General features: G+C 42.0%; 1 protein-coding gene across 10 annotated transcripts in view; it reads left to right on the top strand.

Moving 5' to 3' along the window:
• The window catches only part of LOC125891352 (ankyrin repeat and SAM domain-containing protein 1A-like), a 101,255-nt gene that overhangs the window by 82,614 nt on the left and 5,892 nt on the right, over positions 1–12,749 (top strand). For all 10 annotated transcript variants that reach the window (XM_049580575.1, XM_049580571.1, XM_049580569.1 and 7 more), the window contains 9 exons: positions 4,548–4,646; positions 6,850–6,996; positions 7,759–7,866; positions 8,053–8,223; positions 8,346–8,483; positions 8,612–8,683; positions 8,793–8,879; positions 10,143–10,280; positions 11,375–11,557. In XM_049580575.1, the coding sequence (XP_049436532.1) occupies positions 4,548–4,646; positions 6,850–6,996; positions 7,759–7,866; positions 8,053–8,223; positions 8,346–8,483; positions 8,612–8,683; positions 8,793–8,879; positions 10,143–10,280; positions 11,375–11,557 (1,143 nt within the window). The remainder of the gene's footprint in view (positions 1–4,547; positions 4,647–6,849; positions 6,997–7,758; positions 7,867–8,052; positions 8,224–8,345; positions 8,484–8,611; positions 8,684–8,792; positions 8,880–10,142; positions 10,281–11,374; positions 11,558–12,749) is intronic.

The raw sequence follows: 12,749 nt of genomic DNA, 5'->3' as shown, positions 1-12,749 counted from the left end.
TGTATTTATCATGAATACAGTCCATCTGATGCTCATTTTGTTTGTTTTCCCCGTTTCATCACTACTACAAATGCAACTGTAGCCTGTATTTCACTCTCACTATCGTCATTCATATTGTAAGAAGCTACAAATTATATTCAGCCACAAAATAAACCTGAAAAGCTGGAAATCAAAACGGAAGTACGGAGAGTTGTTGAATAGAGATGATATACCATCTCATCTAGTTGCATTGGTGTGAACTGGCAGGTTTTTAGAATGGTGCAGAAGAGCTTGTCGCAAGTAGTTGCATGTTTCAACTTGTCTCGTCGCGGATCTTTGGTCTGAACTGGGCTTAAAATGTCAGAAGATTCTGGATAAAGTCCCACCACAATTTCTCTGAGACCAAGGTGATCTTAGTCTGACCAACAGTCCAAAGCCCAACATGATGTAAAGGGATAATTCACATCTTTTGCGTAAGGCACTAATCCGATGTTGGTGTATTACCTACAATAGATGTTGGTCAGCATGCAGCCAGTTTCTAGAAGCAGGCAGGAGTACCACCACGGAAGCTACGTGATGTACGACTGTGGACAGGGACAGCAGCAACACAGATTTTAGCCACCTAAAAAACTGTATAATAGCTTCATTGTGCACTTTATTTAAAATATTTTCACCGCTTTACCTCGCTGCAGGCAGCCCTTTCAGATGTGAAAGCTGTTATTGGCTTCAGTTTCCCATCTATGCTCTCGTCAAAGCCAAACTCCATTGAGAAAAACAGTGATTTTAGCTTGCTGAACGCAGGAGTTGCTGGTCTACTGCTCCCTCGATCAGTTAGTATGTTTGTGTGACTTTGGTGAATCTCAACTAACCCTTTAAAACACCAAAGTCTCACAAACATACTAACTGATCGAGGCAGCAGTAGACCAGCAGCTCCTGTGTTAAATTAATGATCCTTTTAATGGAGTCTGGCTTTTAGGAGAGCAAAATAACCGCTTCAGTTCCCCTTCGGAAATCTTTGTCTGACAGCAGGGTAAAGCTGTGAAACCATTTTAAATATAGTGTTCACTTAAACCAATTTTGTTTTCAGTAGGTGGGACTTGTTTTTAGATATCTAAAATACGTTTTGTTACCTCCCCCTCAACAGCAGTACGTTAACTTAGCTTCTGTAGTGGTGCTCGTGCCTGCTTCTCCAAACTGGGAGCGTGCCAGCTGACATCTACTGTGTGTAATACACTGGATAAGCACCTCATACAACCTCACTTCAAAAGATTTGAACCATCCCTTTAATATACAGAGATACAGAGAAAAAGCTATCAGTGTTTTGTTCTGATAAAATAATTTGGCTTTTTCACACCAAACATTTTGACAAGCTGCAAATATCTGCAGTGAAAAAGCTCTATTATTTAAATGCGTTTCCTTACTGAGCCTCTCCTGTGCTTACCTTAGTGATGACTATTATAAACAGCATCTAAAAATTTTACAAAGTCATATTAACAGAGCACTTTGGATGCAGCAAAGCAGAAAGCAGGTGCCTGCATAAGTAACTAAATTGCTGCATTAAAACACATCTACTTAACAGTAAGAAGTGCAGAAACAATCCAGGAAATGGGAGCAAAGACTGTGGATTGGCTCTGTTAGAGCTATATTTCCCCCACAGAGCCATTTATCAGTTAATCTCCAGTGGGACAGTAATGCAATGATCCACACACTGAAAGCATTATTATCTATCCAGCTCTCCAAATAGTTTCAATCCTCAGCTGGAGAGGCAGCGATCGGCGTGTTGCTGCTCACAGATAATGGGCTTTAAGATGTCAGTTTAGAGCGAGGTATTAAGAAAGCCAAGGAGATGCGTCACGTCAATATGAGCTGTGAGTGAGGCTGTGTTTCACCATATATGACCGATGTGACTTCCTGTGAGAGCTCATGCACTCATTTTGTTTGCATTTCTGTCTTTCCTTGTCCATTTTCATCTATTTCTTTCTCTCTGTCTGTTCTTGTTCGTTCTGTCTGTCTTTTTGCTGTCTGCATCTTTCTTTGTCTTTCTGTCTGTCTGTCTCTGTCATTTCCAGTCTGTCGTAGGGGTGGCTGATATATCGATTGTACTTGATGTATGATGATTATATCACAAAGATCATGTCATGTCATGTCATGTCTTTTTGTTTTGTAAGCCACAGGCACAAACATGATACCTCACACACACCAGCCATCCAGACCACTTCCTCCTGGGCAATAGTGTGTGAGCAGGCGAGGCGTGTGTTTTTGTACCTGCAGGGCTCTAGGCTACAACAGTTTAATCACATTTTGCAACCATGGAGCACCACTGTGACTTGCAAATAATATCAAAATATGAACTGGAAAGCTGTTAGTTTGTTTCGCTCACAGTGAATAAATCCTCAGGTTTAACATCACTGTGATAACGGTTTAACATTCTGCTGACAGCTAACTGTCGATCACGTATAGTCTGAAACATGTAAGTAGCTACATGCCCATTAGCCGACAGCGTCATCATCATCATCATGTTATGAATTGTCTGAGGGTTTTGTCTGCAGTGTCAAGTGTTTGTGTTGTGGTGTCTTCACTGTAATGTTTGCTGTTTTTTCTGACGGCCACAAACAAGAAAAATTTCCGAAAGGACAATAAACAATATCTATCTATCTATCTATCTATCTATCTATTAACATGTGGCTTGCTCAGTGTGTGACGTGCACTTGTAGATAAAATATAGGCCTATATTAATGAAGGTTCATTAGTACAGTTTTGTATTTCTCTGTAATGTAGCACAGTGTTAACAATGTTACTGATACTATTCTTTCTCTCACCTTCAACTCAAACCATTGTGTTGCCCCGCCCAAAATATATAATTTAATAATTAAATTAATATCTTAAACATGCAGGCGACTAGTCGACTAATGGCCCTAAATGATGACTGTTGGTTTACTAGGAAAATTCTTAGTCGGGGGCAGCCCTAGTCATAACAAAGATTAAAAAAATACCGTCATATAAAGTTAAACACTGTTATAATAAAGTTTGTAACCTAATGTCCGTAGTCGTGTAAATGAAGATGAGTTTACATATCACCTTGGGTTCGTTCTTCACCTTCTCAAAATGATCCCACACTTTGGATTTCCTGCCAGACATGTTATTAACTACCCTGTGGAATAACCGCAGGTACCAGCCCTGGAAATTAACCTGACTCCTGTCTGACTGCTGAGCGTGGCCACTTCTTGCGTGTGTCCTTTCAAATTAAATTCCCACATGGTCCAGTCATATAGGTTTTGATTTATTTTGACAAGGCGCGGCTCATAATAAAGTTTCACTATTTTTTTCCGCGACTAAGCGACCAATGAAATCTTGCCGACTAAGTAGTTTACAATAGTTTAGTTTCTTTCTTTCCTTCTTTTTTTCTTTGTCAAAATTCCCACACACAGGTTGACGCAAACTCTTAACCACCTGCTCAGCTGTTCATATAACATACATAACACATACAGTATGCCTTGTGAGAGTTGTATCACTGCAGAAGTGTTTCTTAGTATCTAAATCAGCAAAATTGCAAGTAACATTGTGATTGTACAATCAGCATTACACACATTACTCTGCAGTTTTTACTCTCAGTGACAGGCTCACTCCTCCCCTCTCCTCACCCTCTCCACCCCTCGTTTGCATCGACAGTGTCTGCATGAAAATCAGGCTGTCAGGTTTGACCTGCAGACAGCTTCTCTGCTATCCTGTTACTGCTGCGTGTGTGTGTGCAGAGGTGAGCGCTATAGGATTCACTTGAGGTTCATATTGAAGAGTCAGCCACATGTGCCCTGAGCCGTCACAATTTGTTCCTGAGGCAGCAGCTCCCATGAAGCACCATGATACTTTAACACATGAGATTTAGCTGCTGACCTCCATCTTTAGAAGTAACACAGTCAACAAGAAGTACCTGGAGCTCTTGCTGACTTTTGATTGGTCGCTGGAGTGGTAATGATTTGTAATAATTCATTTATTTAGACTGTCAGACAAAGACATCAGCTAACAGGACGTTGCTAATGAATGGCGCTCAGTGGAGAAACAGAGGCTTTCCTTTGAGACGTCAGGATGTTTTGATTTTTTCTCCCCCGCAGCCATCAGTTAGAGTCACCTATCGACGCGCTGGTATTCTACCCCTCCATCATATCGCTGACCACTCTGCAGTTCTGACATTGATTTATCGCTCCGTTCTCCGTTACCTGCCACACAGTCCCAAAGCTGATACAGTGTGTAACCAAAGACGGGTTTGACCATCATTCACACACTCCCCTGTCAGTCCCCTCCCCCACACACTTACATCTCATTTAAGGGGTTATCGATGTGGCCTCTTTACAGTCACTAGGTTGGGTCCCAGGGAGGAGTCTGAGGATCTCACTCAACAGTAATTGACCTTTTTTCTGCAATGGTGGCATTACTCATGATCAATACTTCCCCTGCAGCATAGGCTGTTCTTATGGAGGATTTTGTCTCTTGCAACATGCTTTGCCTTCAGCTTTAAGAAATTAAAGTTAATGTCATGTAACAGAGATCCTGTTTTTTGTTTTCTCCTATAGGGGAGCAATGTAATGGAGGACCAGGACTTGAGAGAGATTGGGATCACAGACCCAAGCCACAGGAAGAAGATCCTGCACGCAGCACGTTCATTACCAAAGGTGACAAATCATTGATTATTACTTCAATACTCATCTCATCACAGTAAGACCTGATTCAGTGTTTAGCTTTGCTTCTGATGTTAGATCACAAAGGTGCTAATCTCCCCTTAATACCAAGGAAGGAAATGCTGCACTTGTTACTTGTTTATTTGTTTTTTGTTCATTATTTAACCAGGAAGTACCATTGAGATTGAAAATATCTTTCACAAAAGAGAGCTGGCTGAGTTGGCAGCCAATCAGAACACACTTAAAATGCAACAAATACAACATATAATACAGAAATCCACAATAAAACAACTATTCAAACATAGTGGCCTCTCAAGAAAAACAAGCACATGTCTCTGTCAACACATTCTTTATGATGCCCTTAAATTCATCAGTGGATATAAGTATTTCTAATTTTAGACCTTTTTGAAGATTAAAATGTCCAAGGTGCATAGTAGGAGAATGCAGTTTTCCCCATTTCTGTTAAAACCTGGGGTACATTAACACTGCACTGCATTTATCCTTCAAGATAAAGTTACTTTATCAGGGTTCCTGCAGATCCTTAAAAAGTCTTAAAAAGTATTAAATTTGAGTTTGGAAATATAAGCCCATAAAATGTCTTAAAAAGTCTTATTTTTACTTGTGAGAAGTCTTAAATTTTGAGATGAAACTTAGACTAATGGAGACATGTCTGAAAACCTAATGAAATCTACCTATTACTGTATCTAGTTACATGATTAGTTATATGATTTTATGACTTATTACCCATAACGCGGTCACAAGTAACGACATCAAGGCAATTTAGAAGATATACTGAAAAACTTTGGGCGATGAGAGTTAAAGCATCAGGCACTGGAGCACAGATGAGATGTGAACATGATGTTTACTGCCGTGTATTAATGCCATTTGTTGGTGTTAAATAGTATAAATTTTTTTTGTTTAGGTCTTAAAAAGGTCTTAAAACGTCTTAAATTTGACTTTAAAAAGTCTGCAGGAACCCTGTTTATGATGAACCTATAGAATATCATGCAGTGTTAAACCAGTTGTTTCTACCCTCTCTTGCTTGTAACCCCTTCCAAAAAACATGTGTAGTCGAGGTGATGTCACATTTCAGATTTATATTAGTTGCTAACACTTCCACCAGAAAGTGATTTCCCCTCTAAACTTATCGGATGGTTTCATATAAATAACTGTTCTGTTCTTTGTTGCCCAGAGAACTGAGATTAAACAGTATTTCACCAAAGAAAGACAAGATAAGAGAAAAGTATGAATACCAATGTGTGCTGCAGAACTTTGTTTTCTTTTCTTTCCTCTCCCATTAATCTTTTGATGACCCTCTGATTTATTTTATGACTCTTTGTAAGGCCCGACCCCTAGTTTGAGAACCACAGCACTGAACTACCAGACTGCATATAATGTAGTAACAGAATGAGTACTTCCTTTTGATACTTAAAGTGAATTTAGCTGACAATACCTATGTACTTTAACTAACATGTGGTGCAGGACTATAGTGGAGTTTTTTCACATTGTTGTGTTGGTACTTTTACTTAAAGGCATATTTAGGATTTCTTTAAGTGGGGTTGTATGAGGTGCTTATTCACAGTCAGTGTATGAGACACAGTAGTTGTCAGTCAGCATGTCCTCTAATTGCAGAAGCAGACGGGAGTACTGCCAAAGAAGTACTGCAAAAAATCAATATCAGTTTAATACATGCTATATTTAGAATATTTTCACTGCTTTACTTTGAAGAGACAGCGATTTCTGATGGGGAAGCTGTTAACAGTGTCAGTTCCCCTTTATGCTTCCGTCAATGCCACCAGACTCCATTGATAAAGACAGTAATTTTAGCTTCCTGAGCACGGGAGCTGCTGGTCTACTGCTGCCTCAATTGGTTAGTTGTGTTGCTGTGTGATCTTATTGGATCTGAACTCACCTTTTTAACACCAAAATCACACAGTAACACAAATTAGATAAGGCAGCAGTAGAGCAGCAGCTCCTGTGCTCAGTGATGTTAAATTGCCGTTTTTCTCAATGTGTAGATCTAACCCAGAGCCTGCTACCTCCTTCAAGTCATGTACAAATATACATGTGTGGGGTTACTGTGACAACTTCCTTCAAAGCGTCAGGCAGGAAAATTGGTAACAAAGGCAGCATATATTCCCAGACGTTTCCCCAGAGCCCTCTGAGCAACAGTGAGTGATTAAGTCTTCTCCTACAGGTGAAAGCTCTGGGCTGTGATGGCAGCAACTCCCTCTCCTCCTGGCTGGAGAATCTGGGCCTGCACGAGTACTTACACAACTTCCTGGCCAGCGGCTACCGCACTCTGGACTGTGTCAAAAACCTGTGGGAGCTGGAGATTGTCAATGTGAGTCACAGTGACGTACGCGCACCATGAGGAGTATCAGAGGGTGAAATTAGTTTTACTGAGTGTTAAAGAAAATTCAGGATAAGGGACAAGTTTGACAGTTCACTCCCGCTTCAGTTTGGAGGAGGCTGGGAGCTCAGACTCTGAAGGTGAAGGCAGGACTTTGGTGTCGGATATTAGGGAAGTAGTTTCCAGTGCTTCAGTTGGTTGAAGGTTTAATGGACAGATAAGGAACCAGTGATATTTAAGGTAGTCATAATTTAAGACTAGTGCTGTATTCAAGTGCTTCTCAGATGGTCCAGTTTCCTGAATTGCAAAGTCATTCTTTCAACTTCAGTGTGTTCATGAGCTTTTGAGTCATAATGTGGAAACAACAAAGATGTGTTGTATTTTATTGCTCAGAGTCTTGAATGTGCTAGAAGTGAATATCAACTTTTTGAGAGACAGATTTTATTTGTTACTCTTCTGGAAACAAACTTCGCAGCTCAGTGAGAAAGTTAAATATGCTGCATATCAACGTGGCGCAGTTATGTAAAGGAAACAACATAAAGTGATAACACAAAGATGCTTCAGTGAGAGATATTCCAAAAAAAAATAGACATTTGGAGTCTCATTTAGAGGATTTAAGTCTTAAGGAAAAGCTGTTATGACAAGTTAAGCAGCAGTGTCTAATGTTTCTTGGTATGCCTCCAACTTTCCGGCATCTCTGCTTCCTCAAGCGCCACTCCACATATTCACCAGATAATTTCCTCTTTCCTCCAGGTGCTAAAGATCTCCCTACTTGGTCACAGGAAACGCATCATTGCTTCCTTAGCGGAGAGACCCTACGAGGAACCTCCGGTCAAGCCTCCTCGTTTGTCTCAGATCAGGGTGAGGACCTAGAGCTGTTTTACCAACAGCTTTCTGAGGGATACTTGAGAGTGTGATGGTTTTCCCCTCTCTCAGGCTTGGTTTGTTTTCAGTCCACAAACTTTGGAAGCAGGGTTTTTTTGTTTAAGATTAAAGACATTACTGTTCATCGCGGGGCAACTAACATGTCCAACTCTGTCTCTTCAGTGCCAAGATTTGCCTGGATCCCAGACGTCGTCCCCCCTCAGTCAGATGGAGTCCTACACAGGACGCTCAATGGACCCTTTGCTGCCAGTGGGGGAGCCAGGGAGGAAAAAAGTGGCAGACACTGACTATGACGTTACCCAAAGATATCGCAGTGATCGAGTCAGATCACATGTACGTTTGGGTTTATCTGTGTCTCTCATTTCAGCAGTATTTAATGTCCTTCAGTATCTTTTATGTGATGTAGTGATTATAGTGGGCCTCTGCCAGTCTTTTAAAAATACTTCTTTCTCCAGGAACGGTACGAAGAGCGGCATCGAGAGCCCCGTCTGACCCTGCGGCCGCCGAGTCTGGCAGCACCGTACGCCCCGGTCCAGAACTGGCATCATCAGCCTGAGAAACTCATCTTTGAATCCTGCGCCTATGAAGCCAGTGTACGTTTGTGCCTTAATCCTTCCCACATAGTTTAAGTTTATTTGCACATTTAGATAAAAAGGAACAGAAATGTAGTTTTCACTGAACATATCCACCAACACATTCTCCCTCTCCTGTTCCCTTGTAGTACCTTGGTTCCATGCTGATCAAGGATCTGCGGGGTACGGAGTCCACGCAGGATGCCTGTGCCAAAATGCGGGTAAGTTTGCTCTCCACTCTCAGAGGACAAAGAGGACATAATTCATGTAGTATGAGTGAATGGTGAATCGTCTTTACGTCCTTTCTGCCTGTGTCTCTTTTACTTCCAGAGGTCGACAGAACAAATGAGAAAAGTCCCGACCATCGTCCTTTCCATCACCTACAAGGGTGTGAAGTTCATTGATGCAGCCAATAAGGTTAGCTGCCACCTACACACACACACACACACACACACACACACTGCGACAGCTTACTGTTTTGCACATGAGAAATTACGATGAGATAATGACAAGCCAAACATAAAGTGTCTTACCTTATTTTGGGCTGGTTTGTTTGTTTGGTTTTTAGTCTAGTTCCTCTTTTGTCTTGTGCTGAGTCATGTGTTTCCTCTTCTATATTTGATATTTTCTTAACATCTTGTTAAACAGAAAATGAAACGAGGCAAGGTTACATTGTAGTATCACAGATAATGGATCCGTTGTGTCCATGATTGACCCTGCATGTCTTCAGTCTCAAACTGAACCCAGTGCCAATAACAGTATGTTTTGTTTTGTAATATATTTGAGAGTGTTTAAGTGAAGCATCACTCTGAAAAGTTTTTTCTGCGATTGTAAATGTCATTCGTGCAAGTTGATGTCAGATTTGTTTATGTTTGATGGGGAGCAAGTCTTTTCATATTGACATTTATTTGACGTTCGTAAAGAAAGACATTGAAAGGTTGCCTTGGAAGCTCAGCCAGGTATTTATGGCTACACTTTCCTGCGATGGCTGTGAAGTACGATTTATGCCTCAATGTCTCCACTTTACTGGCTGTCGCTTGGGATAGTTATAAATCATAATGCATTATCACCTAGAGCATTGAATTTCTATTATTAAAAAAAAAAAATGTGGGTAAGACTGAGCTTGGGCAGCCTCCCTCCTCAGGGTCTCTGAGCTGTCCATTATGGGGTGAGTGGTAACCTAGAACACAACCTAATCAATAAGATACCTCTCTGCCCCAACAAGTACTATCCACCTCTGGACATGCGGACTGAGATGAGTTTACATATCACCTTGGGTTCGTCCTTCACCTTCTCAAAATGATCCCACACTTTGGATTTCCTGCCCGACATGTTATTAACTAGCCTGTGGAATAACCGCAGTTACCAGCCCTGGAAATTAACCTGACTCCTGTCTGACTGCTGAGCGTGGACACTTGTGTGTGTCTGTGTCTGTCCTTTCAAATTAAATCCCCACATGGTCCAGTCATATAGGTTTTGAGTTACTATGACAAGGTGCAGCTCCTAACGAAGTTTCACGTTTGGTTGGTTTTTTTTTTTTGTTCCTGCTACTAAGTGACCAATGAAATCTTGGCGGCTAATGACCTTTCTGGTCGACTAATGTTTGGTCGACTGTTAGGAGGCAGCCCTACAGAATACCAACCTACAGGGAGTCTCATGCTGCCTCTCCTCTTGTTGCAGAACATCATCGCGGAGCATGAGATCCGTAATATTTCATGTGCAGCCCAGGACCCAGAGGACTTGTGCACATTTGCCTACATCACCAAGGACCTGCAGACCAGCCACCACTACTGCCATGTGTTCAGCACAGTAGACGTGGTAAGGATCTTCTCACTGTCTCGTTCCGTCTGCTTATCCTGACAAGCATTTGTGTTTGCTTAACGTAAACAATACTAGAAGGAGAATTTCTACTGAGTGTTGAAAACGTTTCTAACTGATGGATTTGAATTCCTCCACCATCACTTCCGGTCCTCACACTGAGGAGATGTGACAGCCTGCGTCGTCAACACAGTTATCTCTAGACTGCCCTATCTCCTCAAGGTGTCACGCCTCAGTTGGGGCTGATTGCCTCCTCGTAGACACAGTGCTACTCCGGCCATGATAACTAGCCCTCCATTACCTGCTCTATCCCCCCTGCGATCAGATGATTATCCTGCTAATCTGCCTCATAATGCAGCCACTGTCACTGTTGACTAAAGTTGACACTAACAATGCTCAGTGTTTGTCCTGCGCCCTGTGTTGTCCTCTGTGTGGCTAAAACAAGGGGCTGCCATTTAGAGCTAAACCAGCCTGATAACTATCAAAGGCAGCAGTGAGATGTGATCAGTTATTTTAGACTGTATTGACCACACTGCTGCTATCAGCCTGCACCATCCTCGCCACACAGAGAGAGAACACAGAGCTGATCACGTCTGTCTGGCGCAGAAGGAGGGGACACATCAGGGCATTAAGTAAACAGACGACGGGGTTTGTGTCAGGGCAGATTCTTCAGCGGAGGAAATGCTGATGATTTCTGGGCTCTGTGTTTGTGTTCCCATCATATGATTGCTTTTTTTTTTAACTTCCCAAGGCATGTAGTGTGAAGCTCGAATCCTCTGTCTTCAGTCTGAGCTGCTTGCTCATATTTGGAAGGGTGTAACAATAGAGTGCAGCTTTAGTACTAAGCTACAGCGGATGTATCCAGTTCAGGTACTGAGGGGAGCTGCTTGCTGCTGCACAATGCTCCCGAGATTACTGCCACTCCTCCTTGTTACGCAATTTGGTTTTGAAGAAGTTTTAGGGGAAAGAAACTTTGTTCTGATATTTTTTTGCTGTCTCACTGCAGTGTAGTGTTGTTCGCTGGGCGGGGAGACTCAGAGTCCAGAATACTTAAAAGGGCTGCCTGCTCCTCCTCTTTCTCCTTCTCTGTACAGAACCTGACCTATGAGATTATACTGACGCTCGGCCAGGCGTTTGAGGTAGCCTATCAGCTGGCTCTGCAGGCCCAGAGGACCAAACAGCACCAGAACCTCCCAGCGGGACCCAGCTCAGAGGTCATTGAGACCAAGTCCAGCCGACCTGTACCTAGACCACGAGGCAGCGTACGGAAGTCAGGGGTGAGTTGGACATCAACACACTGTAGCACAAGATGTGAACACACCCTGGAATAGTTTATCGGCCACATTTTAAAGCTGGAGTGCGGAACTTTAACATATGAATGAACATTTGTTACATTGAAGGCGGCACTTACAATGGTTAACATTGTCGCCTCAAAGCAAGAGGGTTCGCGGTTCGAATCCAGGGTGAGGGAGCCCTTCTGTGTGGAGTTTACATGTTCTCCGCATCACAGTTTTCTCCACAGTCTCCGGCTTCCTCCCACAGTCCAAAGACATGCAGGTTAATTGGTGACTCTAAATTGTCCATAGGTGTGAATGTGAGTGTGAATGGTTGTCTGTCTCTATGTGTCAGCCCTGTGATAGTCTGGTGACCTGTCCAGGGTGTACCCTGCCTCTAGCTTAATGTCAGCTGGGATAGGCTCCAGCCCCCCGTGACCCCTAACAGGTTAGCGGTTATGGAAGTAAATGAATGAATAAGTGTTACATTCCGTCCTGAGTTCATACAATACACATTAAGCCTCTGTATTTTTCATTGTACCAGAGTTTAAGTGTTGTATCTTTAGCAACTTTTCCACGCAGGTGCACTGGAAGTGATGTGTTTCACGTCAACCAACCCGAACAAATGAGGAGCGAGATTCATTTATTTATTTTACGTTAGATTTGTTTCAATTTTGTTTTCTTTTTGTTCTGCACTGCTTTTCTCTTTGTTGTTTTGTTTTGTCGTTTCATCTCAATGCTTCATCTGTGTGTGGGATTCTGAGGTTTTCTTCCGAAAACATGTTGCATGTTGACAGTTTGAAATAAAAAGGAAGCAGGGAAAGACTAAATGATGGAGCAGCAGCTCAGAGTATGGCAGAAGCTATGGTGAAAAATCCTAAGAAGTGTCCAAGAAAAGTTTCTGGGGTGCATGCTCCCAGGGTGTCTGCAGGTTCTTAAAACCTTTAAAGTCATTAAATAGTCTTAAATTTGAATTATTGAGCCACAAACATTTTGCCTAATTTAACTAATCCATCTTTTATGTCATGTTGTCGAAATTAGCCATGTTATTTTGTGTTAAATTTCACATTTTTGATGGTGAACATTTTAAAACCTACTACTGAACTTTATCCTTTCTCTTTACTTTATACTTGCGCTTACCTGTTGGCAAAATGTAGGGTAAACTAACTTCCTCTTATGACCATACTACCTCTGC

Source organism: Epinephelus fuscoguttatus, linkage group LG7 (assembly GCF_011397635.1).
Source record: "Epinephelus fuscoguttatus linkage group LG7, E.fuscoguttatus.final_Chr_v1".
Lineage (NCBI taxonomy): Eukaryota > Metazoa > Chordata > Actinopteri > Perciformes > Serranidae > Epinephelus > Epinephelus fuscoguttatus.
The sequence above is the reverse complement of the archived record's forward strand: the minus strand, read 5'-3'. Positions and strand labels throughout refer to the sequence as shown.